This window comes from Micropterus salmoides, unplaced genomic scaffold (assembly GCF_014851395.1).
Source record: "Micropterus salmoides isolate LMB-PRFRI ecotype aquatic unplaced genomic scaffold, ASM1485139v1 Ms_hic_scaffold_1, whole genome shotgun sequence".
Classification (NCBI taxonomy): domain Eukaryota; kingdom Metazoa; phylum Chordata; class Actinopteri; order Centrarchiformes; family Centrarchidae; genus Micropterus; species Micropterus salmoides.
Window position 1 is genome coordinate 54,251,584 of NW_024040040.1, and position 19,543 is coordinate 54,271,126.

Below are 19,543 nucleotides of genomic sequence, written 5' to 3' on the forward strand. Positions count from 1 at the left end.
TTGTTTTATTATTTAAGTCTGTGGATGAAACGTTAAGTCAGCTGTGAGATTGCCGGCTGATGATTGGTTCTGACGGATCCTTCTGCTTGCAGATGTGTTAACTTGCTGTTCGAGGCCCCGCTGGGTTTCAGTGCTCAGTCAGCCTCGTGGTGTCTGTTAGTTCCTGGCGGTGACGATTTTCCTTGATCCGTCGGCCTCGTAGCATTAAATTGAGTCACATTTTGTACTCTGTTCTACACAAGTGTATCGTGTTAAGCTGTTCTCACTACGAGCTTTTGTCATCCTTAACTACTACCGACTTGAGTGATCTGTTAGTTGCTGGCTCAGTTTTGAAGAGTGTAATTATCTAGAGCAGTCATTGGCAAAAGGCGGCTGGCCCCAGCAATAATCTCTGGCCCGCTGCCACATGACTTTGATAGCGGCAAAAGAAAAAAGTGGTTTCTGCTGAAGTAGATCTCAGTCATGACAGCAGCAGTTACTCACATAATCAGTTCCTCTAAAGGGATTATGCCTACAAAATAAAAGCACAAGCATATTTTCCCAGCAATGCTTAATGTCGCGTTTCATTGAGAGCTTTTACATTGAAAAGTTCTGAAGGACAGTGCAAAGAGTCTCTGACCTGCTTGACACGCCTGTCAAAAAGCCGTCAGGAAACTGAGATATATTTCCCTGAATGAGAAGTGCAGGAAGTTCCTCTGCCTAGAGATGATGGCGCAATGAAAATAGGCATTTATAGGTTGATGGATGCGGATCAAACGCCAGGATGCACACACTCCAGCACATGCTTAATTGTGAGCATGTGAACCAGTGTCATAATCAAAAAAAATATTCACGGTATGTGGGGATCAAACACACACCCTTCCCAAAAGGAGTCCTGCACACCACTGACTGAGCTAACCAGGCGCACATAATTCTGAGGATTTTAAATAATCATTTCACTGTTTTTTGGCCCGCCATCTAACAGCTTGAAAAAAATTTGGTCCGAATGATCCAGTGGAGATGTTTCTTGTTATATTAAGGTTTGAAATGTGGAGCTCAACATTGCTCTGCCACAGCCAATGGACTAAACCACTGAAGAAGAAAATAGACTTTAGCATTAAGATCCTCAGTTTGGATCAGTATAATATCAGTCTTATGTCTGCACTTTAGTGTCACCACAACATTCACATCATAATAATCTCAGCACAGAAGGAAAAAATGGTGTCTGACCCCAGAGTCTCCAGTCTGCAGTGTGGACTCTCCAGAAAACCACACAGCAGCTTCACTCCTGAATCCTGCAGCTCGTTTCCACTCAGGTCCAGCTCTCTCAGATGGGAGGGGTTGGACTTCAGAGCTGAGGCCAGAGAAGCACAGCTGATCTCTGACAAACTGCAGCCCCTCAATCTGAATAAAGAATAAATGATGTAACGTTAGAAGACAATGTTCCTGCTTGAAATCATTCAGTGTTTAATAATCTGTTCAGAGCTGAAGAAGGTTTAGAAAAGGGCTGCATGATTTTGAGAAATATTCATATTGCAATTATTGTGAACAATACTGCAATTTGCCATTTGATTATATTATAACAAATGGTACTATGAGTCTACTTACTTAATTATCAAGGAATGCGCTAAATGATGACATTTTGAAATGTGTATTTCTCAACTTAAAGCAAAGTTAAATAATATTTATAACAATACCTGGTAAAACAGATGTAAAACAGAACAAGGGGAGCGTGTTACTCTACAGAGGAGGCAGCTAGAAGCGGCACATATTGGCACACTGGCACCGGCTCAATGTACATCTGTCTAAAGTAGAGTCTCTATCCACAACCTGGAGGAGGAACTGTACACGAGTGTATTAAATAAAGAGTATAATGTTTAGTTAATAGTATACTGTTAGTATAACAATAATATACTACATTCATTATAATTTCATATAATAGTATAATATTTTACCACTAGTTGAATGTTAAATCCAGTTACACCTGTTTCATTTCTGTGGGTTGTTTTTATTCATTAAATCCTTGTTCAAGCAAAATGCTCTACATTGGTCTCTAATGTGTTAATACTAAGTCCTAACTTGTCAATAATCATATTGTTCAACATTTAATGATTTGCTGTAGCACATCAAACAAGCACGTTGGCTCTGTGAAAAGTTAAACACGTTGAACAACTAAATGCACCGATACAGTGAACGTTAAATGGCCAACGAGCCAAACTCAAACCTTTGTTATCTTCTCCCAGTTTGCTTTTGTCTTACTGCTTTAGCTGCTGACAACATCTCTCTGTCTTTGTCACACTGCGTTTGGCACACGGCATTTCTCTCGGTGTATGGTGGTGCGCCTGACTTTGTATTGAACGATTAGCGGCGGGGGGTTACGGTAGGTTGTTGTCTTAAAAGTTACTGGCACACTGCTCATAAAATGTTTTTCTCATTGCACGTAGGCTTTTCTGTTTTTTAGGGGTACATGCGAGAGTCCGTGTGGGCGGATATAATGAGCAGACTGCAGCGCACACAGAGAGGAGAGCCTCACATACATTTTTGCGTTTGAGATTAGATTAATCATGCAGCCCTAGTTTAAAATGTAGAAGTTGTGCCTGATAGTTGAAACAGAGATTATTTATTTATTCATTGTGTTTATGTCACGTTCGAGGGTGGGCAAAGCAGGAGAGAGCCCAAATGCATGACACTGGAGAGCTGACATACAGTTCAGGGGATTTTAATCTACACAGAGACTAAAGCAGAATGTTAAAAAATCATATTAACTAATGAAACTGGTAGAGAACATAAATTGACACATAGTAAACAGACAGAACCCAAGCATGATGGTACAGAACTAACACATGAGAGACAGGAACAGAACAAATACTAAGGCAGACCAGAACCACCACACAGAACAAGCAGAAGACAGAAACACATAGACCAGCTCCACAAGACATAAACAGACAGGACCAAATCTAAATGCAAACACATACACCAAGAAGACTGGATACAAGACCACAGACAGGACTGAAACCAAAATCAAAACACGGAGAAGGCATGGGTCCAAAATCATATAACCCAGACAACCTCAGAACTGGATTGTGACAGTTTACCTATTTTTATTATCATTTCTTTAAAAACATGATGTGGAATATAAGATGATAATCGGGAAGAGCGTTACGTCTGTTTGTTTTATTATTTCTAAGTCTGTGGATGAAACGTTAAGTCAGCTGTGAGATTGCCGGCCGATGATTGGTTCTGACAGATCCTTCTACTTGCAGACTGCATCAATACGGACTGTTCTTAAATAGCATGTTAGCTTGCTGCTCGAGGCCCCGCTGGGTTTCAGTGCTCAGTCGGCCTCGTGGTGTCTGTTATTTTCTGGCGGTGGTGAGTTTCCTTGATCCGTCGGCCTCGTTGCATTAAATTAAGTTACATTTTGAATACAAGTGAGTTTTAAGATGGGATTTAAAACATTCGAGGGTCGCGGCCAATTTGACCTGTGTACTAACTGTAAGCGTGAGAGTGAGGTTTGGTTAACGCCAATGTAAAGTGCATTACAGTAGTCCAGACGAGTTGAGATAAAAGCATGAATCACATGCTCAAAGTGCTTACAAGATAAAACAGGTTTGATTTTAGATACCACATTACTTTGATAGCGGCAAACAGGGATGTACTGGGACTGAAATTCAGTCCAGGACTTTGAGATGGAGAGGCGTTTATGCGAGCGCCCTTTTGGGGGGGGCGGGCAGAAATATTTTTTGCAGTTATTTTAATACATATTAGTGTTTTTGTTGTATACAGTGAATCAGATTATGCTGAATACCTTCAAGAAACTTATGACACCTGCCTTCTCAGTTTGCATAAGCAATGCAACTCTGCACTGAACAAGACCAGGTCAGGCAAGCCTGAGACAGAGAGTGCTAAAATACTTAAATATACTCGAAAACTACATGCATGCATTCCCATAAAATACAGCAGTGTGTTTTTGTGTGCATAAAAATCAAATCCCTCATCTTAATCTCTGAGTAGGCCTCTCCCTGGCTCAGCTTCCCCTGTGCAGGACCCTGACTCTGCTTGAACTGATTGTACAGCTACATATGCATGAGAAGAACATCAGTAATAAATATGACTAACAATAATACATTCTCTAATTCCAGAGGTGGGACTAAGTCACATATGTCTGAGTCACAAGCAAGTCTCAAGTCTTAACCTTCAAGTCTCAAGCAAGTCCCAAGTCACTGTGATGAAAGTCAAGTCATATGAAATTCTTAGGAAAAACTGTTTAAGAGAGGTGTATGATCAGTTTTGAAGATGTAGTGAGTTTTTCTGTTCTAACTATATTGAACTATACACAAGTGTTTCCAATATTTAGTCTACTATTAGCTTCACTGATTATTGAAATGGGGTAGAAAAATAGTAGAGTAATAGAAACACGTGTCAGTAAGGGTAAGCCCTTACCATTCCTGTAAAATTTGTTTGTAAACATTTGTAAACTAGGCTATATTTAATATATTTTTCGTTTCCCCTTGAAAAAAGTTTGCTAACAAATGCATAATGCAGACAACTAGAGCTGGGATTTATTAGCTGGAAAACACTGTGGGGTCACAGCATAAAGCCTTACCTGGTCCAATTTAAAATTTTATACCAATAATACCTTGAAATATTTACACAAGATTTTCCAAGGGTATGTCTAAGCGTATTTTTTTCTAAAACAGCACTAGCCCTTCGGTGTAAGCAGCTGCTACTGCTTCACGCCGTAGATTGACGCAGATGTGTTTTTTTGCTGGTAGATCATGAACCTCCTACTTAAATAATAATATAATAATAATAATCCTTATTTGTAGAGCACTTTTCAAAAACAACTTACAAAGTGCTTTAACAAGTGTAAAGAATAATACAAAAAAACAAGATAAGAGCATGAAAACACTGAAAAGACTAAAATACAGATTAATATAAAATTAGTAAAATACAATAAAATAAAAGGGTTAAAATAAAGTCAAATAAGATCGGGAAAGGCTTTCCTATAAAAGTATGTTTTAAAAAGGGACTTAAAAGAGTTCACTGACTCAGCCGACCTGATTTCCTCGGGCAGGCTGTTCCAGAGCCTCGGGGCCCTGACAGCAAACGCTCTGCCCCTTTAGTTTTCAGTCGAGACTCTGGAACAGACAACAGACCTCTGCCCGAGGATCTCAAGGTACGTGTTGGTGTGTATGGGACTAAAAGGTCAGAAATATAACAAGGCGAGAGGCCATGAAGAGCTTTAAAAGTGATCAATAAAATTTTAAAGTCAATTCTAAAACATACTGGGAGCCAGTGTAGTGAAGCTAAAATAGGAGTAATGTGGTCATATTTCTTTGTTCTGGTTAAAAGCCTGGCAGCTGAGTTCTGAACAGTCTGGAGTCGATCAATATATTTTGGGGTTAAATAGGTGAAAAGGCTGTTGCAATAATCCAGGCGTGATGAGATGAAGGCGTGTAAAATGGTCTCGGTGTCCTTAAAAGTTAACATAGATCGAATTTTTGCTATATTTCTAAGTTGATAAAAACATGATTGAACAAGCTTTGTGGTGTGCTGCTCGAAATTTAAATTACTATCAAACCAAACACCAAGGTTCTTTGCCACAGGCTTCATGTGATTTACTAGGGAACCAGCAGATGGCAGTATTTGATTTGCCATCTGCTGAGACCCAATGACCAGGATTTCTGTTTTGTCTGAGTTCAGCTGGAGGAAATTATTTGACATCCATTTTTTAACTTCACAAAGGCAGTTGTTAAGTGAACTCAGCATTCCAGGCTCTGTGGATCTGACGGGCAAGTATATTTGTGTGTCATCAGCATAAATATGAAAAGAAATTCCATGTTTATGGATATGTCCAAGGGGAAGCAGATACAAGGAAAACAAAATGGGTCCTAAGACCGACCCCTGAGGCACACCATATTTAACTGGACAGAATGAGGAGACATGAAATGAAATGTTCCAGTCTCTGCAATAGGATCTGATGGTCAATGGTATCAAACGCAGCACTAAGATCTAATAAAACCATTACAGAGACAAGTCCTTTGTCTGATGCAATCGTTTTCACCAGTGCTGTCTCTGTGCTATGATGAGCTCTAAATCCTGACTGAAAATCCTCAAATGAACTATTTCTCTGTAGAAAGTCACACAGCTGTTTAGCAACTGCTTTCTCCAGAACCTTAGAGAGAAATGGAAGGTTAGATATAGGTCTATAGTTGGCTAAAACATCCAGATCAAGTTTGGGCTTTTTCAGAAGAGGTTTAATTACAGCTACTTTAAAGTACTGTGGTACATAGCCTGTAGATAAAGATAGATTGATCATATCTAGTATAGAAGTGCTGACTAAGGGTAAAACATCTTTAAGCAACCTAGTCAGGATGGGGTCTAAGAGGCAGGTTGATGGTTTAGATGAAGAAATTATTGAAGTTAGTTGGTAAAGATTGAGTGAAGCAAAGCAGTCTAAACATATATCTGGTACTATAAATATCTTGTACCCCCCTCCATATTAAAAGTATTGGTTTGGCCCAGTCAGACACACAGGCAGCGTTCACTGCATCTGACCGGCCGGCGCGGTCGCGGATCGTAAAGTAAAACATTAGAAACTGAAAAATAAAAAGTCCTGACCCCCGGCCGGTTTGGCCTGAAATGGACCAGAGAGTCAGGAACAATCCCGAACGACACAATGGCCAATCCGCCACAGGCGGCAAAAGAAAAAAGCGGTAGATCTCAGTCATGACAGCAGCAGTTACTCACATAATCCGTTCCTCTAAAGGGATTATGCCTACAAAATAAAAGCGCAAGCATGTTTTTCGTAGCAATGCTTAATGTAGCGTTTCATTGAGAGCTTTTATATTAAGGACATTCCAGTGTCTCTGGCTTGCTTGACACACCTCTCAAAAAGCCTGGAGACTGGATACCCTGAATGAGAAGTGCAGGAAGTTCCTCTGTCTGGAGATGCTGGCGAGATGAAAATAGGCATCTATTGGTTGATGGATGCGGATCAAACGCCAGAACGCAAACGCTCCAGCACATGCTTAATTGTGAACATGTGAACCGGTCTCAATCAATTTGTTTAACAAGAAGGAAAAAAATATTGACAGTATGTGGGGATTGAACACACACACTTCCAAATAGGAGTCCTGCACACCACAGACTGAGCTAACCAGGCGCACGTAATTCTGAGGATTTTAAATGATCATTTCACTGTTTTCTGGCCCGCCATCTAACAGCTTGAAAGAAATTTGGTCCGATGCCAGACTTTTTAGCCGACCCCTGATATGAAGTGTTTGTTCTTTTTTAATTCTACCTGTGGGACGGGGCCAAGGTTTAGTTTCACTACTGACCCCTTTGTGTTGTCTTAGTATTCCCCATTTAGCCTCTCTAGGTTTATGGCTGCTGCTCTCTTTGTGTTTTGGCTTTTAAAACCATTTGGAGCTGAAGAGAGAACTTCTTTTGTTTCACTTTATTTTCTGTAGCTTGATAACTGTCTCTCTTAGTGGAGACCTCTTTCTGTTCTGTTGTTTTTATAGTTTAAGCAGAACCCAGAAGGCCCTGTGGTTCTACATTTGTGTTAAACTCTCACTTTCCAATTAAACACCTTTTCACCAAAAACATCCAGTTTATGCTGCTTTCTTTACCCATCGAGCCGGGACGTAACAAAGAGGTTCAGAGTGAATTATCCAGTGGAGATGTTTCTTGTTATATTAAGCTTTTAAATGTGGAGCTCAACATTGCTCTGCCACAGTCAATGGACTAAACCACTGAAGAAGAAAAGAGAGTTTAGCATTAAGATCCTCAGTGTGGATCAGTATAATATCAGCCTTATGTCTGCACTTTAGTGTCACCACAACTTTCACATCATATTAATCTCAACACAGAAGGAAAAAATGGTGTCTGACCCCAGAGTCTCCAGTCTGCAGTGTGGACTCTCCAGAAAATCTGACAGCAGCAGCACATCTGGATCCTGCAGGCTGTTCCTGCTCAGCTCCAGCTCTCTCAGATGGGAGGGGTTGGACTTCAGAGCTGAGGCCAGAGAAGCACAGCTGATCTCTGACAAACTGCAGTCCTCCAATCTGAATAAAGAATAAATTATGTAACGTTGAAGACAATGTTCCTGCTTAAAATCATTCAGTGTTTAATAATCTGTTCAGAGCTGAAGAATGTTTAGAATGTATAATATATTTATGTATTTTATTATAATTTCTTTAAAAACATGATGTGGAATAGAAGCCGATAATCAGGAAGAGCGTTACATCTGTTTGTTTTATTATTTTTAAGTCTGTGGATGAAACGTTAAGTCAGCTTGCCAGCTTGTCAGTCAGATTGCCAGCTGATGATTGGTTCTGACGGATCCTTCTACTTGCAGACTGCATCAACACGGACTGTTCTTAAATAGCGTGTTAGCTAGCTGCTCAAGGCCCCGCTGGGTTTCAGTGCTCAGTCGGCCTTGTTGTGTTGTGTAAGTTGGCGATAAGTCTGTGTCATGGTGTCATTTAGTTCCTGGCGGCGGTGATTTTCCTTGATCAGTCTGCCTCGTTGCATTAAATTAAGATACATTTTGTACTCTGTTTTCTAGGGGTGGGAAGTTCGATACTTTTTACTGACTCAGAGCTTCAAAGTCTTGATCAGGAAAATTAACAAATCTTTTATTCAAGTCATTCATTAATTTTGTTAATGTTAACTAGTCAGTGCGACGCTGTATCTCCTTGTGGGCGATATAAAAAATAGCGTGGTTCTGAAGCACTGAAGGCTTCATGGTTTGCTTCAGTTGACAAAGTATAATACACAAATTCACATTATTATTCATTCTCTATCATCATTCTATAAAACCCTGGTGCAACTACCAATTTAAAACATTGAAAACCAAGGAGGTGCAGAGACACACCTCAATTAAGTGACCTGTGAGCTTTCCACACTCAGCTTCTCTTCTTCTCCAGCATTGACTGTCTGCCAAATGATCGAAAGACTCAGATCTGAAGACCCAGATTTATGAGTCGTTAACAGATAATTTCTGTTTCCTGTACTGACTGAGCCAATGTAGCTGCCATGTGACGAATGAACATCAGAGTCCAAGACCATTCATGCATGGGTGAAAATGGACGTATCTCTCATTGAGACAGCTCGTTACTCCCTAGTCCTTTAGAAGATTAGTTCAAAATGAAAAAATCATTCATGGACAAAACAGCACTACTGTTCTCCCTCCGAGCTTTTGTCATCCTGAACTACTACAGACTTGAGTGATCTGTTAGCTGCTGGCTCAGTATTGAAGTGTGTAATTATCTAGAGCAGTGGTCGGAAAAATGCGGCTGGCCCCAGCAATAACATCTGGACCGCTGCCACGTTACTTTGACAGCGGCAAAAGAAAAAAGCGGCTGCTGCTGAAGTAGATCTCAGTCATGACAGCAGCAGTTACTCACATAATCGCTTCCTCTAAAGGGATTATGCCTACAAAATAAAAGCACAAGCATGTTTTTCGCAGCAGTGCTTAATGTCACGTTTCATTGAGAGCTTTTACATTGAAAAGTTCTGTAGGACATTCAAAGAGTCTCTGGCCTCCTTGACACGCCTCTCAAAAAGCCGTCAGGAAACTGAGATTGGATACCCTGAATGAGAAGTGCAGGAAGTTCCTCTGCCTGGAGATGCTGGCGAGATGAAAATAGGCTTCTATTTTGTATAGACTTTGCCCTCTAAGGCTATCGCTATTGGGTTTACCCCTTCCGATCGCCTGCGTGGCACTGAGAATTTTAGTCTACGCCCACCCAGAGCATGGGCCTCTCCTACGTCCGCACCTTGTATATATACAATGGTGAGACCAAGCCTTCGGCTCCCTATTTTCTTCAGCACTGAGCTTGAAGTCTAAAGAGCATAGAAGACAGAAGAGAAGAGGAAGGAAAAGAGTAATCTGCCGCAGCGAGAAGAACGATGTCTTCCTACCTGCTGGCTAGAGCGGGGCGAGGCAATGCCACTTCAATCCGGCTGTGCGAGGTCTGCAAGACGGGCTTCATCCTGCCGGGGGATCTCCATCCCCGACGTGAGGCTTGCCTCGGCCCGGCATATGCCGGGTGGGCACTCACCTCCGAGTCACGCTGCCTGTACTGCGCTCTCCTCTCCTCCAAAGAGCATCAACGGCGGGCGGATAACTTCACCATCTTCAACGAGGAAGTGTGCCAGCCCACACACTCGCTGGACGAAGTGATGGGGATGCTGTTGCTGATGGAGCAGGAGTCGGACGAATCCACCCTCTCCCCCCACGGGTCCCCCAGTCGCTCCCCTCTCCCCCCGTTCCAACCTTCAGAGAACATCGACCAGGAATCTGGCCTTCATGAGGGCAATCCCAGCCTCGAGGGGGCTCCCGCTGGCTATGTTTCCATCCCGCAGTCCGCCGCCACCTCTCTGCCATCCATTGGCGGCCTCGTCAGAGAGCTCCCCGCCTTCATACAGCGTGCCTCTGCCTGCTGCCACCTGCTCTTTCCCTTGGCCCAAGAGTTTGCCCCACCGGATGAAATGGCTGGTGTTCTCGCCCTTAGCCAGCCGGCTAAGCGATATCGGGTCGGGCCGCGCTTTCCCCCGATTAAGTGGTATCAAGAGGGCGCTGCCATGGACCCGAAGGTTCTCTGGGTCCCGGTCTCCACCTACGTTCCCATCACGAAGGTGGAGGGGTTCTCGGATCTGGGGTTTCCCCCAGTCCCCCCCCTGGAACCTTCCCTCACCACCTTCTTCGGGGTTAAGCCAGTCCAGGTGGCGCCCGGACAGCACCCCATCCTGGCCTCCCAGGCAGCTCATTGGTTGGGCCGCATTGCCCAGAACCCACCAATGCGCCTTCCAGAACTCCGCTTCCGCCAACGTCGCCCTCATCGCGTCCTCCTTCACCAAGCTGGCGGCTAACTCCACCACCACGTCACCGCTGCCCGGATGGCCGTCTGGCAGACCTAGACCCATCGGATCCTGTGACTTCAGCAGTCCACCGTCCCAAAAGCTACGAGGAAAGAGCTGGTTGAGGCCCCGGTGAGCCCGGACGGGCTTTTCAGGCCTCAGTTCCGGTCCTTCGTGAAAACCGCAAGGTCCGCGGCTCAGGAGAGCATCAGGCAGCATGTGGGATGGACTCGTCTTCCTTCTCGCCCTCCCCGCCCCCCGGCTCATTGGCGGGACCGACGCGACCAGCAGGGAGACCGCCACCGCCACGGCCGGCCCGAGGCTGCTGCGGCTTCAACTCCCTATGCTGTCCCCCGTCCCTCTCCACCGGCGGCTGCCCCACCGGCGCAGCACCGCGCTCCCAAGGCTCCAGCTCTGGCTGCTCATGGTCCACCCTGCGCAGCCTCGCCGCCCTGGGAAGCGCCAATGACATTTTTGGGGGGGGGAAATATGTGTTTCCTGTGCCTGTTCAGTTTGCACTGTTGTTTGAAACCCCAGCTGTTTTAAAATAAAACACAAACAGAGCCCTAAAGAGCTTTTTCCTGGGCCCGCCGCTGTCTCTGCTGAGTCAGCGGTCGCCCTCTCACACATTTCCTCCGCATCACACAGACCGACTGCAGACGGCCATGCGGCCTTCACGCAGCTGATGAGAGATCTTCTTTTGTTTCACTTTATTTTCTGTAGCTTGATAACATTGATAAGTCTCTCTTAGTGGAGACCTCTTTCTGTTCTGTTGTTTTTATAGTTTAAGCAGAACCCAGAAGGCCCTTTACTGTGGTTCTACATTTGTGTTAAACTCTAACTTTCCAATTAAACACCTTTTCACCAAAAACATCCAGTTTATGTTGCTTTCTTTACCTATCGAGCCGGGACGTAACAAAGAGGTTCAGGGTGAATTATCCAGTGGAGATGTCTCTGGTTATATTGAGCTTTTAAATGTGGAGCTCAACATTGCTCTGCCACAGTCAATGGACTAAACCACTGAAGAAGAAAAGAGACTTTAATCTTCAGTGTGGATCAGTATAACATCAGCCTTATGTCTGCACTTTAGTGTCACCACAACTTTCACATCATATTAATCTCAACACAGAAGGAAAAAATGGTGTCTGACCTCAGAGTCTCCAGTCTGCAGTGTGGACTCTCCAGAAAATCTGACAGCAGCAGCACATCTGAATCCTGCAGCTTCTTGTTTCCACTCAGGTCCAGCTCTCTCAGATGGGAGGGGTTGGACTTCAGAGCTGAGGCCAGACAAGCACAGCTGATCTCTGACAAACTGCAGCCCCTCAATCTGAATAAAGAATAAATTGTGTAACGTTGAAGACAATGTTCCTGCTTGAAATCATTCAGTGTTTCATAATCTGTTCAGAGCTGAAGAATGTTTAGAATGTATACGTTTAGAAAATGGAAATATTTGTTATTGTCTGATAGTTGAAATAGAGATTATTTATTTATTCATTGTATTTATGGATTTTTATGATCATTTATTTAAAAACGTGATGTGGAATATAAGATGAAAATTAGGAAGAGGCAAAAATGGTGTCTGACCTCAAAGTCTCCAGTCTACAGTGTGGACTCTCCAGAAAATCTGACAGCAGCAGCACATCTGGATCCTGCAGCTTGTTGTTGTCACTCAGGTCCAGCTCTCTCAGATGGGAGGGGTTGGACTTCAGAGCTGAGGCCAGACAAGCACAGCTGATCTCTGACAAACTGCAGCCCCTCAATCTGAATAAAGAATAAATTATGTAACGTTAGAAGACAATGTTCCTGCTTGAAATCATTCAGTGTTTAATAATCTGTTCAGAGCTGAAGAAGATTTAGAATGTAGAAGTTTAGAAAATGGAAATATTTGTTATTGTCTGATAGTTGAAATAGAGATTATTTATTTATTCATTGTATTTATAGATTTTTATTATCATTTATTTAAAAACGTGATGTGGAATATAAGATGAAAATTAGGAAGAGGAAAAAATGGTGTCTGACCTCAGAGTCTCCAGTCTACAGTGTGGACTCTCCAGAAAATCTGACAGCAGCAGCACATCTGGATCCTGCAGCTTGTTGTCACTCAGGTCCAGCTCTCTCAGATTGGAGGGGTTGGACTTCAGAGCTGAGGCCAGAGAAGCACAGCTGATCTCTGACAAACTGCAGTCCTCCAATCTGAATAAAAGATGGAGATAGTGTATTTCTGTATTTTTTTCTTTCCTACCCACTTCCCCTGTCACCTTAGTTGCTGTTCTCCAGCAGTCCGATGCTTTCTGAGGTTTCTCTTTCCATTCCAGACCATGATACTCCCATCTGTCCACCTGCACCTCATTCTCTCATCAGTTGCTCATGTATATGTTCAGTATCTACAGGCCCCAATCCATTGCTCCTCATCCTGTTTATCACAACTGACATGAAATTCATGCCTTTTCTTCCATCTGAGAACCTGAACCTGCCTGTCTTGATTCTCTACCTGATCTTTTGGATTTCCTTTCAAATGAGCTTTTCCCTAAAATGAGTAGAGTGACTTTGTCATTGTGTTATTGTGGATCATGAGTCGGCCTTCTACAGACATCATTCAGTATCTTTTCTCTGTCTTTCACCACATCGATTCATTCATCTCCTGCTTTCCCAGCTCTATCTCTCCCTCCAAACACATTGGAAACGGACATGAGAGTCCACAACAAAATCTAGGATATTAAAAACACTCTGGCGAGGGAACATTTCATCTCTGCGTACACAGATTCAGTCTGTGGTACCACACAGCAGGCACCTGCACACATAGACATAAACATTATGTTTAACTATGCAAATCAATTTGTTTTGGTTAATTTAGAAGAAATCTACAGATGCAACCAGACGGAGGGTAGTTGTTTAAAACAAACATAATCTAAATGTGTATTTTGGAAGTTTTCTTTCCATGAAAAGAAAGCAAAATAGATCAAAATTTCAAAATTGACAACTATATGAAAAAAGAGTCCTGCCTTAAACAGTAACTTCATAATTTTGATTGTCGGCTCCTCATCTATCCATTCTATCAGTTTGTTTTAGGCTGATAGATCTTCACATGGAACAGACAGCCCTCTCTGTGGTAAGTGTAATTATAATGGCAATAATAATCACAATGTATTTCATCAATACATTAATGTATTCAGGCAACTCAGTATTTTGATGCTTGGCAGTGTGAAGCTGAAGGTAAGCTGCAGCACAATGCCACAGTTTAGTGGGAAGGTTTTCTGTTGAGTTTGAGGGGTTATGTATTCCAATAACACCAAAAGAATTCAAAGGATTTATTGCATTGTGCAAAATAAAGAAATAATTAGTGCAACTATATGTCCCTCTCCTTGGGGCAGTTTTAAATTAGTAGCATAGAAAACATTCGTATTGTGGCATAGTTTACTTTGCTGTTGTCTTCTCTTGTGATAAACCTAGTGAATACTTAAAGCCATGGTCTCTGTGTGAACAGATTATTTTGTAAAAAAAAATGTGAAATAATAAATAAAAGTATGAAATAATAGCTTGAGTGTGAAGGAATTTAAATAAATTGGTAAGGAAATCAGAGTTGTGTTAATACATTTAACATTTTGTTTTAAAAATATAAATGAATCAATATTTGTGAGTGCCCTTTTTTTTCACTTGAGCCCCTGCCCACCAAAATGTCTGTGCATGTCCCTGCCACAAGGAGCCAGTCAAGCCACTAAGTGACCTTTGCGGTGGCATTGGGCCCCGTGGCCAGCAGAGCACCCCCTACAGTCACTGCTTGCTAGTGCTGGAAAAAATTCACTGAAAAAAGAAACGTAATAAAATAAAATGAAAGACAGCTCTCTATATTACGCACGATGAGCATAGGGATTATTTAATTTAGTTAGCCTATATACTATGGAAATTCAGCTGCCCTCATTGCTCAGCTCGCTCGGACCTCCCCGAGACTAGTTATGCTGATTCAGTCAGGTTGATGTCTGACAAGTGAAGATCATATTTGTCTGGACGTGTAAACAGAAAACAAGAGCCTCGAAGAAGAGAGGAGGCAAGAAAATAAAAGTAAGTCAACAGGCTCAGTTTAAAAATTGGTATAGCATTAGTATTATACCATACCAGATAGGCCAGGTTTGAACATGGTCATGTCACCCAAGAAGATGAAACTACTGATAGGTTATGTGTTTTAGTTATACCTACAGTGAGGAAAATAAGTATTTGAACACCCTGCTATTTTGCAAGTTCTCCCACTTAGAAATCATGGAGGGGTCTGAAATTTTCATCGTAGGTGCATGTCCACTGTGAGAGACATAATCTAAAAAAAAAAAATCCAGAAATCACAATGTATGATTTTTTTTAACTATTTCTTTTTTTATGATACAGCTGCAAATAAGTATTTGAACACCTGTCTATCAGCTAGAATTCTGAATCTCAAAGACCTGTTAGTCTGCCTTCAAAATGTCCACCTCCACTCCATTTATTATCCTACATTAGATGCACCTGTTTGAGGTCGTTAGCTGCATAAAGACACCTGTCCACCCCATACAATCAGTAAGAATCCAACTACTAACATGGCCAAGACCAAAGAGCTGTCCAAAGACACTAGAGACAAAATTGTACACCTCCACAAGGCTGGAAAGGGCTACGGGGAAATTGCCAAGCAGCTTGGTGAAAAAAGGTCCACTGTTGGAGCAATCATTAGAAAATGGAAGAAGCTAAACATGACTGTCAATCTCCCTCGGACTGGGGCTCCATGCAAGATCTCACCTCGTGGGGTCTCAATGATCCTAAGAAAGGTGAGAAATCAGCCCAGAACTACACGGGAGGAGCTGGTCAATGACCTGAAAAGAGCTGGGACCACCGTTTCCAAGGTTACTGTTGGTAATACACTAAGACGTCATGGTTTGAAATCACGCATGGCACGGAAGGTTCCCCCGCTTAAACCAGCACATGTCAAGGCCCGTCTTCAGTTTGCCAATGACCATTTGGATGATCCAGAGGAGTCATGGGAGAAAGTCATGTGGTCAGATGAGACCAAAATAGAACTTTCTGGTCATAATTCCACTAACCGTGTTTGGAGGAAGAAGAATGATGAGTACCATCCCAAGAACACCATCCCTACTGTGAAGCATGGGGGTGGTAGCATCATGCTTTGGGGGGGTTTTTCTGCACATGGGACAGGGCGACTGCACTGTATTAAGGAGAGGATGACCGGGGCCATGCATTGTGAGATTTTGGGGAACAACCTCCTTCCCTCAGTTAGAGCATTGAAGATGGGTCGAGGCCGGGTCTTCCAACATGACAATGACCCGAAGCACACAGCCAGGATAACCAAGGAGTGGCTCTGTAAGAAGCATATCAAGGTTCTGGCGTGGCCTAGCTAGTCTCCAGACCTAAACCCAATAGAGAATCTTTGGAGGGAGCTCAAACTCCGTGTTTCTCAGCGACAGCCCAGAAACCTGACTGATCTAGAGAAGATCTGTGTGGAGGAGTGGGCCAAAATCCCTCCTGCAGTGCAAACCTGGTGAAAAACCTCTGTAATTGCAAACAAAGGCTACTGTACCAAATATTAACATTGATTTTTCTCAGGTGTTCAAACACTTATTTGCAGCTGTATCATACAAATAAAGAGTTAAAAAATCATACATTGTGATTTCTGGATGTTTTTTTTAGATTATGTCTCTCACAGTGGACATGCACCTACGATGACAATTTCAGACCCCTCCATGATTTCTAAGAGGGAGAACTTGCAAAATAACAGGGTGTTCAAATACTTATTTTCCTCATGTATAGAGATGCTCTGTCCTTTGATTATAAATCAAATATGTCAGGCAGGGAGTATGTAGCAGCTGTTTTAAAGGACTGATTGTGGAGCAACATCATGAGACTCCTTCAAAGCTGCCAGTGTTGAAAAGACATCTTAACTAAAGTCACTTTTTAAAAGGAGACAGCATCAAACTCTTGCAGATTGTCTTGCATTATAAGACCCTCCAGATCTAAGCTAAGAACACAAGTCATTTCAGTTTAGTCAATTTATTATTTTATTTTATTATTTCAAAGCGGGTCCACAAGCCTCTACCTCCATCATTGGTATCATCCAAGAAGCTGATGCTGCTGGTAAGTTTAGGCCTACATCAACAATAAATGAACAATTATTCACCTCCAGGAACACCCAGTGTATGAATATGTCATCCATCCATCCATCGTCAGGTCGCCAGTCCATCGCAGGGCCACACATAGACAAACTACCACTCACGCACACACCTAAGTCTGCTAACTTCTGTGTTTGCAAAATGAGTGAATATGAAACATGACCAACAGTAGATGTTGTATCACAGGTTAATCTGGTCACTCTGCCACAGCTGACATTGGTCTCCCGTATGTAAGTGCAAACACATTTAAAAGGACCGACACAAATCAGTAGACAGCATAGGCATTTAGATTTATTGACGTAATGTTTTGAACAGACATCCACACAGTCACCTACATGATCACCTCCAAAGTCTTCACTTGGGTAGATCCCTGAGAATCAACGTGCAGAATAATGAAGAACAAACTCTAATGCATACATTACGTTTTTCCTGGCTGGGAAATAAGGGATCCTGAAGCCACGCCTACAAAACATCTGAGACTATCACCAGTTAATTCAGCCGACACTAAACTGTCACACTGTTCGCTAGAACTACAATCAAGTCTATCAGCAGCATAGCCTCCACCACTCAGCTACTGTAACACGTGAAACTGGGAGAGGGCTTTGAAAAATGGGAGGGTTAGCCAGTCTGGTCCTGAAGGTTTTCAGGACAGGAAAAGTGATGAGGGCTATCTTTATTGTTATTTTAATACCAGGTGTAAATATGGTGAGAGAGTCAGTGAACTGACCTCAGCGTCTCCAGTCTGCAGTGTGGACTCTCCAGTTCAGCAGACAGCAGCTTCTCTCCTGAATCCTGCAGCTTGTTGTTACTCAGCTCCAGCTCTCTCAGATGGGAGGGGTTGGACTTCAGAGCTGAGGCCAGAGAAGCACAGCTGATCTCTGACAAACTGCAGTTACTCAATCTGAATAAAGAATAAAATATGTAATTTTAGAAGACAATGTTCCTGCTTGAAATCATTCAGTGTTTAATAATCTGTTCAGAGCTGAAGAAGGTTTAGAACAATGTTTCTCAACGGGGTCGTTCAGAGGATGACAGGGGCACTGGAAGCAATATTTTGGAAAGAGGGGCCCTGAGCTACTTTTGGGGGGCGTTTGTTGAGGCAAAAGTTTTAAAGCGAGTTTACACCAAAGATCCACCACAATAAGAGTTTAAACTTTCAACTACTAGCAAAAAAACTGCGGTTTGCAACATTAAAATCTGCCAGTTTACTCCACTGTGACTGGATAAGACGGCTTGTATCGTAACTCTACTCTTCAGTGTTTCTGACAGCTGCTTGTGGCGCAGCTCCGTGCTGCCTTCATGGAAACGGGAAGTCAGACTATCATCTGTAAAATTTCACCCACATGTGTTTACTGTGGAAACTGTGGAAAATGTACGGCCTGTTTCTTGGTTTAACCGTGGTAAAGCATTAGTTTCTCTAAAGAATACACTGTGAATGTTATCGCAATGGTAACATTTACAATAGAGATATTCCGACAATCACCTTTTAATTAAATTTAATTACTATTCACATAGCTTTCTTCTTCCCTGCGAAAGTAATAAATCTGTAGTTTGCCATTCAATTAGCCTATGTGCTTTTTTCATGTTTTTTAATAACAATAGTAACAACAACAAATATTAATAATAGTAATCAACAATATTCATACCAAATTGTCAAAATATTTTTTGATGGGGGCCATTAAGGTAACTGGATAATGGATAGCGGGGCGCTGACCCAAAAAAGGTTGAGAACCACTGGTTTAGAATGTAGAAGTTTAGAAAAAGGAAACTCCAAACACATGAATGCAACAGGATGCATGTTCAAACTGTAAAATACAAAAAGGTAAAAAGAGCTCTCATTAATATTAATGAGAACGTGCTGCTACTTCAATAAAGATGTAGTGACTTCACCTCTTAAACTCTGCAGCTCCACCAGAGGCTCCATCTACATGAACTCATGTCGTGCAGCCAAACACAAAGAAAAACCCACAGAAACTGATTTAAGATTCCCCTCAAGATCCCAAAGTTTCCAAAGATGCCAAATATGTCAGGATGAACTTTGGGGAAATGTGAACAAAAGATATTTACAATATTTCTTTTAGGAGTAGTGGAGTCATCAAATCAAAGCTTCTTCACTTTTAACTATTCAGTCAGTATAAGCATCCAGCAAGTTTTTTCTAAAACACTTTTTGTCATATTTGTTGAAAATGTCTTTATACAGCAATGCATATTAAAAAGTTAGGTGCTCTGAAAAAGAGAGTATAAAAATCGGCTGTCTGTAGTCCTCTCAGGGCTGCAGTAAACACAGCCACTCGTTTCATTCGGACTGAATGCAATGATTGGCTGGCTGACTGTCACTCTCACTCGCTGCCATGGCTACCAGCCCTGTTGCCCACATGCGCGCACCCGGTCAGCTCTCAGATTTGATGAGCGAAGCAGTAAGATCAGATGGCTTATCAATGACGGTGACTACTGAGGTAGCAGAATTGGCGGAAGTTACACGATGGTCGCTTCATTTCTGCTGAACAGGTAATCTGGCTTTTTTCAATTTGATGGTAATTTGTTAC

General features: G+C 42.4%; 1 protein-coding gene across 1 annotated transcript; it reads right to left on the minus strand.

The window, feature by feature from the left end:
• Positions 1–1,323: 1,323 nt before the first annotated feature.
• On the minus strand, positions 1,324–12,067 carry LOC119914068. Its single transcript, XM_038733062.1, has 3 exons — positions 9,913–12,067; positions 7,878–8,051; positions 1,324–1,383 (listed from the first exon to the last, which is right to left on the minus strand). Exon 1 carries the CDS (start codon positions 11,116–11,118, stop codon positions 10,270–10,272), a length of 849 nt encoding a protein of 282 aa, XP_038588990.1. The 5' UTR covers positions 11,119–12,067; the 3' UTR covers positions 1,324–1,383; positions 7,878–8,051; positions 9,913–10,269.
• Between the last annotated feature and the right edge of the window lie 7,476 nt (positions 12,068–19,543).